The sequence below is a fragment of the Argiope bruennichi genome, chromosome 3 (genome assembly GCF_947563725.1).
Source record: "Argiope bruennichi chromosome 3, qqArgBrue1.1, whole genome shotgun sequence".
Classification (NCBI taxonomy): domain Eukaryota; kingdom Metazoa; phylum Arthropoda; class Arachnida; order Araneae; family Araneidae; genus Argiope; species Argiope bruennichi.
Genome location: NC_079153.1, coordinates 77,455,529 through 77,468,621, shown reverse-complemented (window position 1 = coordinate 77,468,621; position 13,093 = coordinate 77,455,529). Strand labels below are relative to the sequence as shown.

General features: G+C 29.6%; 1 protein-coding gene across 3 annotated transcripts in view; it reads right to left on the bottom strand.

Moving 5' to 3' along the window:
- The window catches only part of LOC129963499 (filamin-A-like), a 152,429-nt gene that overhangs the window by 70,687 nt on the left and 68,649 nt on the right, over window positions 1-13,093 (bottom strand). For all 3 annotated transcript variants that reach the window (XM_056077922.1, XM_056077924.1, XM_056077923.1), the window contains exon 3: window positions 2,587-2,847. In XM_056077922.1, the coding sequence (XP_055933897.1) occupies window positions 2,587-2,847 (261 nt within the window). The remainder of the gene's footprint in view (window positions 1-2,586; window positions 2,848-13,093) is intronic.

Here is a 13,093-nt window from a genome sequence, read left to right as displayed (position 1 = left end):
TAATTTTGATTAATTGATCTTTATTTAAGCAGCAATGATGATGAATAATTTAAACATTTTCATACATAAAAACACTAATTTAAAATAGGAAATCACAAATAGAATTTTCAGATAAAGTCTATATTATAACAAATTATGAAAAAAATCATAATGCATCTTATATGCAAAAATAATTCAATTTGTGCAATTCGTGGATAAATTGCAGAAAATAAATTCATTAAACAATTGACTTATTAGATAAAAAAAAAGAGGGGGAGGGATAAGGAAAAATAATTTTATAAATCTTTTACCTCATCAGTACAGAAAAATACATTTAAATATTATTTCAGTCATGTCAGCAAGAATCAAAGGCTCTATTACAATATAAATTTATAATTTATTTTAATTGACGAAATAAAGTTTTTTTAAAAATACTATGTCATTCGTATACTGAACGCAAACTGAAAAAAACCGCGCTTGCTATCGTCGGTTGAAATCGACGCACACATGCTACAAAACGAAAACAAAATAAAAGTAAAAGTTGTAGTCATTCTACGAGAGGATGTATTTATGTCAAATATTTTATTGGTAAAGCCTGATTGACTGAAGTTTAATGCAGCAGTTTCAACAACTGCCTTTACAGAGATTATAGTTATGTTAGTGTAATAGCAATAATAATGTATTATAGTAATTACTAATTATGAGAAAAAATTTAGGTTCGGTTTAGTTATATTAATGTCCCGTTGTAAAGCAACACTAGAGTTATTTTGGGACGGACCTCGCAATTTTGAACCGCGGTCAGATGACGAGGACGACACCTGAGCTGGTACTCCCCTCTCCACACCACACCACACCAGTGAGAGGATGTTTGGCCTTGACGGATTTAACGTGCAACAGACCCCCTTATACGACGGTTCTTCGGTGGAATCGGGTTTCGAACCTGAAACCCTACGCCTCACGAGCCGAGACCTTACCACCAAGGAATTTCATAAATTCTTATATTTGAACTAAATAGATTGACAGAAATGATTAAAATTTTGAATCTACTCCGTAACATAGTAGTATAGCAATGCTGCTGGCTTGATTCATCAATGCTTTCGTCTGGTTTGATTGCATCAGCCATAGCATTTTGCATATAATTTTTTACATGGAGCAATTTAAGGAAAGAATGTCGGTATAAAGGCATTATATTAATAAAAGTAAAAATAAGTTTGCATTGAAACAAATACTCAAGTAAAAAAATTATTTTCTTTACGATAATTTTTAAAATGGCCACATCACATGAATAAAAGATTTGATGAAAAAATTTATTTGAATTTAATCATACAACAAAAAACATTATTACAAATTATGTTTAAATTATATTAGAGAAATTTATGAAAATAAGAGAAAAATAATTATCATCTATAGGCTATTTTAAAAATTTTTTTAAATGGCGTAAAAATTATTCCTGTACTATAACATGCTCCAAAATTACAGCAGGAAAATATTAAAATTTTGATATTTTTTTATTAATTAAAATTGTAAAAAAGCATTTCTTAATGAGAAGCCGTATTACTGAAGGAGTAATGTGCGAGATGTGGTGCTTCAGATCTATCAACCTGAACTCAAAAGATTTTTATATTATGTGTTACAAAATTTGTATCATATACTGTTCTACGATTTTTTGAGTTTCAACAGTTTACAGAAAATATCCTTGCCTAAATAAACACTATCAAGAAAAAATATTTCAGAAATTTTGCTTTTTGCAGCAGTTTGTTACTTTATTTTCCAAAATTTAATAAACTAAATTTATTAGAGGTGTATTAATCATATCATTGAACTTTGGTTTCTAAACAATGCTGTCAATTCCTTCTGTTTAATTTATTTCTGTTATTTACATGAAAGACATTGCCCTCATTTGATTTTAGAATTCATAGTGCATCCTTCAGAAGGAAAAACTTAAAATTGTATGCAGTTAGACCTTAGATTATATGAATAATTATGCTTGTCATTTGATTGGATTATGTTAAACAAAAACTAGAGTGTTATTACTCTCTGTATCCAAAATTTTGCAGCGTTTCTTGAACTTCCGATCCTCTGTTCTTTTGATAATCTGTTTACATATATAGGATATTAACTATCAATTAAACATAAATTTGACATTTCAAAAATTATGTGTCTCATCTTTCTCATTTTCATTATACAATTAGTACTAAATGTCTAAAAATATTGTTACGATATTTTCACGATATTAAGGGGCATTTAGGATATTGTGGAGGCATCGCACAACATGTTTTTTTAATAAGATCTGATCGATTTTATATAGATGTCATCAATAATCCACACTTTTATTCCCAAATTTACATACCACAGCAGTAATTTGTAAGTAATAATTTATTGAAGCAATAATTATATCCAAAGCAGTTGAATGCAGCTTTCAATTTAAATACGCCGGTATTCTTCTAAATAAATTTTATTCAATTATTTAGAAACAATGCGTTCCATAATAACAAAACTGTTAATATTACATTTATATTAAGTACTCAAAGTTTAAATAAATATGAAGTCCATATCACTTATAAAATTGATTAGCTGCATGCGAATATCAGTTAAATGAATTCTTACCTGGAGCAAGAGCATCCACAAGGGCGGCAACAGCTCGGCCATCATTCCAGTCAGAATTGAAGTTATTAATGGGGAGATCAGGCAATTTGCTCTGAATCCATCCCAACAATCTCTGTTTGGGGGAAGGTCCGCCTTTTTTGTCGAAAACGGAATCTCCTTCCTCTCCTTCCCACATGGGAAGCGATATGGAATAATGCAAAATGAGAGTCCATATTAGACCCAAGATCAATTTCAATTTACAGTCCACAATATCTGTACTGTCTGAAAAGAAAAGAAAGCAAATATTTAATTTGTCAAAACTGAAATTATATATGGCATTTACAAGATTGTTTACAGAGAAATTGAATTGATGACAAGCTTCCAGACATGCTATTAAAAATTCAACAAATATTTAAGTAACTTTTATTCCGTGATAGGAGGTTTCTTCAACTGATATGTTTATGTTTTTATTTTGATATTAGATGTCGCTCAAATTTGAAAGTTGATTTCGTTTCTCATGTTAACAAATAGCCAAATTTCTTCAGATTTGTTATGTATGCTTTTAAAAATATTAATAGTTTATTATCAAAGGTTAAGTTTTTTGCGTCTGCAATCACATCAACTTTTCAATATTTTCTGAAATTTCGCGCCCTTTCAAGAGAATTTCGTATAACGGTTTACAAATGCCTACTTTTTGTATTATTTATTGTATTTACTAACAGCTTATTTTCGAATTAATAATTATATATATAATGTTTTATTTATATAGCGATATATATTATTTTGTTTCCCATGATTTTTTCAAATATCTCGTCCTTACGTCTTATAAATTCTGCTACGGTACAATATTACGAATCATTCTTTACTTGTATCAAATAATTATAATAATGAAGATAAGATATATTTAAGATAAAAGAAAATGTTTGCTTCGCTTTAGCTTTTATAAAGACTAATTACTGAAAGTACAGTCAAACTATAGAGGAAAAAATTAGAAATAAACGAAGTTTTCATAATTTAACAGAAATGATATAATTTTTATCACTATGAAAATTAATGTGTGTTTGGAGCAGAGGAGGCACTTAAGGAAATTCCGCTAATTTCTTATAAATCTAGATGCAAATAGACTTTCTTATATAATGAAGATTTTAAAAGTGTGCCAGTCAAAGGAATAATTTTTTTTCTTCTCTCGGCAATCAAATTTTTCAAAATTTTAGAATTTTTAAAATGCCAAAAAATTTCCCTAAAATGCTTATGACCCAGTATTAGTATATATTTTAATAAAAATGTTTGATTTTAAAATGGTTCGCTATTGCTCCTTTAACATTAAACAGGTAACCACATATAATGGCGAATAAACAGTTCACGATATCAACAAAAAGGAAATTTTTTTTTGCAATGTAATTTTATTTGAAAAACATTTTGCATATAGAAATTATGTGTATATATAGAAAATACAGACTATATGGTTAAGTATACATATCATAAACTGCCTACTTTTGGTAAATTTTATTATTTACTAATTATTTTTCAATGATAGTTTTTCTGTGTAATATGTAGACTTTTCTGCTTGAGCCATTTAAATTTTCAATACTTTTCTTTTTGTGCCTGCTCCTTTATTTTTTTATTTTTAAAAAACATTTTTAACTTCTTTTGCATGCAGTACACATGCATATGAAAAATCTTTTTTTTTTTTTTTTTTTTTTTTGAATAGCTAGTCGTTTGACTGCTATGTAAATTCTATTTTTTTTTTTTTTTTCCATTTTAATTATGAGTTTTTACCAATGTAACGCCATTTTTGACATACACCTAATCATCATTAAAATACATATCATAATTGAATAATTAAAAAATATATAAAGCCATTTAATTCCCTAAAGATATTGATTACCGCATGAGTAACAGGTATGATTATATTTTATGATGACCACAATTTTAGTATTTCAAAATCTGACAAAACAGCCTTTGCTAATAATGAAAACAATTTCACTACTCAGAAGATATGAAGTAATATTCCCTCCTCCCCACACACAATTTGCGAGATGATAAGCAAATGAATATCATGCATCATTCTAAAGTATTCTACAGCAAGAAGCTAAAAAAGAAGGGATTTCTGCAACCAAGTTGTTTTTGATTTTCGTCGCAAAATTTACAAATTAACTCTATCAGTTCATTTTAATTGGTCATTCATTAAATTTTACAATGAGTTTTGTTATTAACTAACTTTTAAATAAAAATCATGCGAATCCAGAACAGGGAATGAAATATACCTTTTTCTAAATTTTAAGTAAAGTGAATATTTTTATTCTGTGGAAAAGTTACCGAAAATAATAATCTTTCTGATAGTATAACGCATTTCTTCTTGATTTAAACAACAACAACAAAAAACGATATGAAGCGCATATTTTTCGCAAATGCATACTTTCAAAAGCAGAATGAATTTAAATCTTCATATTTATATTTAGGTACTTCCTCTTTCCTTTTTTTAAAAATCGAGATAAAGCTTCATTAAAATTGCCATCGACACTGATAACGCCTTTTCGATCATCGCCACTTTTCTAAACATTAGATAACTGATAACAAGAGTCGATAAATTACTTTGAAACTGAGTGAATCAGTGTCAGTATAATCTTGTTTTTTAAGTTTCAAACCCATTTTCAAGCTAGACACTATTTTTGGTTAGAAGAATTTATTTAATATTTTTCTGTTTTTTCTCCAAGAATGAAATGTTTGCAAGAAACGTTTCTCTAAGATCTGCTGTCAAACCAGAAACAAAATTATCTACAACTTTTATTCAGTTTTAAAAATAGTCATTGAATCATTCTCTAATTATGATCAAAAACATTTTCTTTGAAGGTCATGCAGTGGTTTGGACTGAGCATAATCTTACTCTAAATCTTGCTAGTTACATTTAGTGAGAGAAGAAATCGTGCTCGAGCAGTGATTTAACTCGCCAAATCGCTTGTTTAACAACTGATTACGTACACATCGAGATAAAAAAAATACTTATAACTACAATTCTTCCATTAAAACCTTCAGCAGCGCTGTTAGTCTTTGAACCACCAAAATGTGGTTATGTTCTTCATGCTGCTAAAATCAAAGTAGACTTTCATCATAAGAAGATTTTAATAGAATAATAATTCTCATCCTAATTTAGTGAAGAATACATCAGAGCTATCAATTTTTCTCTAGCAATATGCATCTCTTTAAATTTACCCATATGATATTTATTCCAAAATTCTTAAACAATCTGCAGAGCTATAAAGGCAGGTAATATCTATAGAATTTCAGGCTTGAGTGAAAGTATAAGAGAAAATTTACAGTTTCAAATCAAAACTAGTCTTTACAAACATGACTTTCCATAGGATTGCTGTTAGGTTTAATAGCATAGTAACGGAACAAGAAGCTGACAGAAGGTATGAGAGCCCAGGCTTGGAATAAAGATTGCGGTAGAGACAAGAGGTTAATAAATTTATTAATGACGGCTTTTAAAGCCTAACATGATGAAACAGAAGGGAAAAAAAAAAAAATACTATGATGCGAGTATCACTTATATTCATTGTGTCACTAACTGTATAATCAAAACTTATTAATGCTAGATTTATGGACCTCCCCCCCCACTTTGTTAGGTTTCGTAATTCTGGTATTAAATATATAAGAAAACATGAACATTTCGCATTTTAAATATATAATGATTAATAAAATTGCACCGAAATATGTATTTATTTGAATCTGTTTTCTTTCAACAGCTTCAAATTTCGAATATCTGTACGCAGTATACCAATTTTTTCGGGTAAAGCAGATTTTTCACTCAATGGAAAAACAAATTATTCATTTAATAAACTGGTCAGCTTGACAGGTTCATTAAATGAATAATTTTTTTAATTGTAAAAAGCACTGCAATATCTTTATGGACTTGATAACTATAAAAATTTAAGTTTTTATTCGTAATACAATACAGGTGCACAATCGATAATAAAAGTATATTCATTCAGCAGACGCGTTATATCCATTCAGAAGAAGCCCTTTATCCATTCAGCTACGCCAGCAGACGCGTTGCTAATGGAGTATTATCAACGCGTCTGCTAGCATAGACGATTTTTGCAAATAATTTGTGTAAACACTGCATGAATGCTTATTCCAGCAGTCGATGTTTGTCTTATTTTGCTGTGCTGCGTATGATTTTTTTAGTGTTATAACGATTGTATACGGTGCAAGTGTAATGAAATCTTCTGCATTATTAGTTTTTATGTTAAAAATAAAAATTATGAACCAAAAACCACAATTTACTTTACCCCTCAAAATGGCAGGTTTCACTAAAAATAGGTATACAAACAATCTCCTAAAATCTGTGTTTACAAACAAGAAGACATTTTTCGCCCTTTCCATCTGAATCTTAAAGCTAAATGAAAACTATTCAAGGGTGTTTTGTAGTACTAACTGAAAAAAACCAAAATCACTACATATTTATAATAATATAGACAAGATAAGTAATTAAGAAGAAACTTTTAAAACTAGTGGCGTGGTTATAAGAAACAAAGCACTCATAGTTAAAATGATTGACTTTTAAACTCATATTCTTATGATCAAGATTCTGAAAAGGAAAAAAATGGAAAAGATTAAAAAAAAAAAATCGAGATGTAAGTACTGCGTATATAACACAATTGATCAAAAAATATAAATGCTTTCTACCCATTTCGTAATCCGTTGTCGATTTAAAGAGGTGCAATAATTCGAGCTCGTTTCCTCTACAGAGACAGCAGAAACCGGATTTTAAAATGCCTAAGACGTTCCAATGAACTTGTAACGACTCAGAGAAGCTTGAATGTTTCGCCTGCAAGAGTTTAAATTGAGCGGTGACCGTTACATACACCTACAACTGAAAATCGGCTAGCTTAACAATAGATTTTCAGAACAAAAAGGTTTCAGCCATACTTTTAGTGTTTTGCAAGATAAATTATGGTCTATCATTTAAAACTTATTTAAGGTAATGTGTTTTCCCCGTTCTCTGTCTCTCTCTCTCTCTTTTTTTTTTTTTAAGATTTGATTAAGAAATGAATTAACAAGCCAATGAATGGGAGTCAATATAATAAATAAATGAAAATATCTGTTAAGTTCATGTATTATAGAAAAGTCCTCCAAATGTTTAATGTTTTGTTTGCTTTGTGAAAAACAAAACGAATTTTATATTTTTGCACTTCATTTTGTATTCATTTATATATAAGATACTATAAAGCAACCCTAGTGGGGAAAGGTTTAAAATTCACAGCAGAAATATTTTTAATGTGTTATTTGATTTTTTTTTCTATTTTTCCCCCCAATTACAAATTACAATGAGAAAATATGAAACTCATTCATTTTACGCTTAGTTTCATCAATGAAGGTCTATTTCACAGAAGCTTATTTACTGAAACAAAAATTTAATTATTATTAGCAAATGATACAAAAAATTACTGAAGACAGCAAAAAAAAAAAAAAACTCATACATTTCATATAGAATAAAATTAATGAAGCAATGCCTATAACATCGTTTCTGTAAAAATTTGTGCTTCTTTTTTCCTCAGAATAAAATGAAAACAAACTGACTTTAAAGAATATAGACATTTTCATATTATTTCTTTTATGACTAAACACAATTTTTTCGTAAAGGCTCAAGGGACATGTTACTCATTTATAGAAATAAAGATGCTGAAAGACACGTTTCAGTGTAAAATACATATCAAAAGAATGTTGTAATAAGCTGCTTTTCATTGATAAATAAAATTTATTTGTTCGTATCATGGATATCCATGACATTAAATATACTATTCATAAACCTTTTAAATAATTAACTGACAGATTAAAATTTTCTGCTTTTAAGTTCAGATTTAATGATTCATTCCCTAGCAATCAGGTGCATAACTGTATTGAAATGGAATATTACTTATGCTAGTATCAGATGTTCGATTTCGATATTGTTTCATTGATCAGAATTTTAATAATATTTAAACTTTTTTTCTTTATCTGAAACGAATTGCATTACGTCATATAACACAAGGATATGTACTTTATTCCCATTCTAAATATAGGGAAACAAAAATTCAAGCACATGGATTTTGAGAAAGTGCATCCGAGATTGTGTCCCCCCCCCCCTCACCTCAGCCTTACCATTAAATATCAAAGTATATTTGTAAAAATCAAAAGTGTTTCCTCCAAAAAACAACTTCAAATTACTGGATGAAATAATGTGTATGCGTTACGCAACCAAATGTTCTCAATTAAGAATATTTTCATTAATGTTAAACTGAACAATTTCTATAAATGCATTTTTTAGAAATTATTTGTAAATTTAGTATTGATATATTTAATTTTATAAATAAATTTTTCATATTTTTATTTTTCAATTCATTTTTTAAATCTTGTTAGGAGGAATATGAAATTCTCATGCTATTTTATTAAAAGGAGGGGGGGGAGGAGACTTCACTTAATTGACTATTTAAATCAATTAAGTAAAATTCATAAATCCATTTAAAAAAAAGCTTCAGTATAACATTCTGAAGGGCAAATGTTGCAAAACCGTTATAAAAGGGGGGGGGGAGGTACATTTCAATTGTTTTTTTTAATTGAAGCTTGACTGCCTACAACTCGAAACCCCAAAGTGCGCTTCTAAAATTCGCTTATCATACATTTTTATCCTCATGGGAAGAGTCTAACGACCGTTACCAATCGTTGTTTGGCACGACACCAGCAGCTCGTAAAAACGCATTCCTCTGCAAGAGTTTAGGCCAATAGGTCAAACGCGGCGGAGGGAGAAAGTACAGTTTTGCTGCAAAAATTCGAGTGATTCAATTTCCCAGTTCTTTCCTCCCATTTTTATCGCTCATGGGCCTCTTAGCTTATCTCCAATATACTTGGGTCGGCTTAAACACTCGTAGAGGAGACATAGCAGTTCAAATCCTAATGTAAATAGCGAAGCGTATCTTATTATTTTGGAGAAATAGAAATACACTTAAGCAAGCTTTTCTATAAAAATGGATGAAATTGAATAAAGCATAGAATTTTAACATACTATAGTCCATATTTGTATTATTTTATCAGTAGTTTATGATAGATAAAGATAAGGTCACTGATATAATTACAGTTATTTAATCCATAACAACTAGCTCACCTCAATAATTGAGTTAAGCTAGAGTTAAGAGTCAATTGATGGGATGAACAATACCACGCATATCTCGTGGAAACTATATAGAAAAGTTTTACTACAAAATGCTTTATCTATGTTTACGAATTATTCTCGCAAGTAGTTAAGCTAAGGTTTATGTATAGAATTTTATTACAAACACAAACACTAATTTTATTACAAACACAAATTAACATAAAACTGATATTATAAAATCTTTTCTGTGCATCAGCAGAAGAGAGGAAAATGGAAATACTCCTTCGATTTTCTCACATATTCCTTAGGAGGTCACTTATAAGGCATGCTGAAAAGTGAATTTGTCAACAAGATATGCAATCAGCTGTTCTTTGGCATGACTGAAATTCCTGGAATTTCATCCTATTCATTTTCCATTAACGGTTTGTAACAACTTTTTTTCTGCATTTCTGACGATGACTTCAGATTTTTATGAAATCTTTCATTCACTTTATATAGAAACTCTTCAAGTGTATGTTTAGGAATAGTGCTTTTTCCATTTGACGGATCTGAATTGAAATTCAATACTATGTCTACAATTTTTGACTGAAGATCACAATGATTACCATTCATTTAATTCGCTGCGTTTCTGAAATTACAGCTTTCACGTATACGCAGATATACAAATGCATTTTTTTTCCCATTCAAAGATATAACAAAGATTTCGAAAGCGATTTTTTAGATTTCCAGGAGGTTTCAAATACTGTTCCATCGAAATCTATAGGTTAACTTTTTTTCATAATTGCAAAACTTCATCTAAGAACATTTCGTATACGAAAAAATAAAAATGTACCTATTAAGTTTAAACAACATATTAATAACTTCTTTAATAGGAAATTTTTTTGTGTGTTGATTCAACGAATGAAATTCACAGAAATCGGCAAGTTATTCCTGTCGAAAAACACAGCTGTCTTAAGATTGACAAAGCAGGCGGATTTGTACAAGTCTCAAAAGCAAATTATATACGGAGAAACTAAAAGAACCAAAATGAAAATAATTTCTATGAGCTATCTTTATGGAATTTCATTACGCAGATTTTACATAAATAAGTAATGAATAATACTGAAGAATTTTATGAAATTCCTATTAATTGTACGTTTTTTAAGGAACAGACTAGTTTCAATGAAGAAAATGGAAAAAGAGCGAGCTTTTATGAAAATACGCTAAGAATATTCAATAAGAGGTATCAACTAATAAATAATTATTGCCAACATCTTTACATTATTTTCATTCCGATCAAAATTGAAAAGTTAATTATAATAAATTTATATTCTTTGATTTCTTTGGCACTGCAATAATTACCAAGTTCTAGATTTATATTGCAAAATGATTCAAATAATGTTTTTAAAACTTGGGGAAAATTTCAAATTATGCTATCTGTTCTTTTTATCGTCATTTTCGGAAGAACAGTGTAACATTATACCACTGAATTAGTTTCAGAAAATTACCAAAAATGATAAAGACTCAGTTTTTGCAAACTTCCTTTGGCAGGGATTTTATTACAGAATTTACATAATTGTCAATACTTTCTAGAACTAGAGCAATTCTTTATCTACGATTCTGTCAGAAACAATAATTCGATACGAAAGATTTGACAATATTTTACAATCAAAGTGACTCTGCTTAAGGGGAATGGCATTTCAAGATTAAAGTTTATATATATATATATATATTTCAGGTCTATAAACTTCGAGATAAATTACTTCTCCAAAAAAAATATTAATTTTGCCAAGACTAGAATGATCGGTATCATTTTAGCCATGTGTAATGGAACAGGTAACAAATATCTTTCCTTGAATTTGAACCGCTTGAGTGAATAACCTTCTCTGTGTATTGTTTACGGTTTAATTTTTCACATCTACTTTTTTTGAAAGTGACCTTGGTAAGACACAGAGGCTCCTTACAGTATGAACTTCAGAATTACGAATGATCGAATTAACACCATTGGACGCTTTTTCTGGAAAAGGAAGAGAAAAAGTTTGAATGCAAACTAAGATAACCTTATACGCATTGATTTCATTTTTTAGAAACCTGATAACAACTGGGATCAGATGTGTGTTGTATATTCTGCTTTATAATGATCACTAGTTTGATATTATATCAAATCTGTTTCATCATAATCTTCATATATTTATACTTGTATGATATACAATACACTCCCGAGTATCTGGCCTGATGTGGCGGAAGGACTGGCCGGATAACAAAAAAGCCGGATAAGCAAGAGTTCTATGAATTCATTTCTTTATTCACCAATACCAGAAGACAAAGTTTTTACACCAAAACACTTATAGTACGTATTATCTCACTTCTTACTGAATATTAATCCCTCCGTTTATCTCAATGTGAAAGCAGCGGGGGCCCAATGAATCATAGAAGCAGTTGCTGGTTAAAAGGCTCTATACTGGAGTTTATATATATTTATATACCGCACTGCTCGTTTCAAGAATTTATTAGATAAAAAGTAAGTTAAGGGATGTAAACTGTTCACATTTTAACATAAATTCCGTAATGCCCAACTTAAATGCAGGAAACATAAACAAAACATTAATGTAAATCGTAAGCTTAACTCTTAAGGAAATTGGCTCAAATTGATTTTATTTTTCATTGATAAATGATTACACATATATGAAAAGATAACCATAAGATAAGAGACAAAACTTAGTTTTTAGGTTTTGAAAAAGTCTTTAATGGATCACTTAACAGAAGCTTTGCCTTCCTCATTTAATTACGATAAAAGGAAACTAGGCCGGATAGTCGCGAACCAGTTACTCGGGAGTGTATTGTATATCTTAATAAGATCATACATTATTTATAAGTAGGGTAGTAATAAGTAGGAAGAAAATCTGACGAAAATATGCATTCTATACAAACAAAAAAATTCTTTCAATGTTAGGGAAAACAACAAAGAAACAAATGCCCATAACTTCTGAATCGTGAAATCGCTTTAACTATCGTTATATATTAAAGCAGTATCAGAAACTAAATCATATATAATTTCCAACACAATCTATCGCAATTATGAGATATAATAATAATAATTATTATTATTATTTTACCCTTTTGTAACACAACTGCCATTCAACAAAAATACTAGATTAATTCAGATAACCCCATGATTCTCAATACGGAAGGCGCTATTATACTATTCAAATGTGATTCGGTTACGGATACACCAAAGAGTCGCCGCAAGCGTCTATTCAGCGGTTTTAAAGATTACACTAACACCCGACCGTCAGCGTACAATTGATCAAAAAGTCCGATTTCATGCTTCGTAAACCGCACCCATGATCGGCAGAGCGACAAAAACCAAACATCGTGGGACACCCACTGAGTTAGCAGCAACACAAACTATTCCAC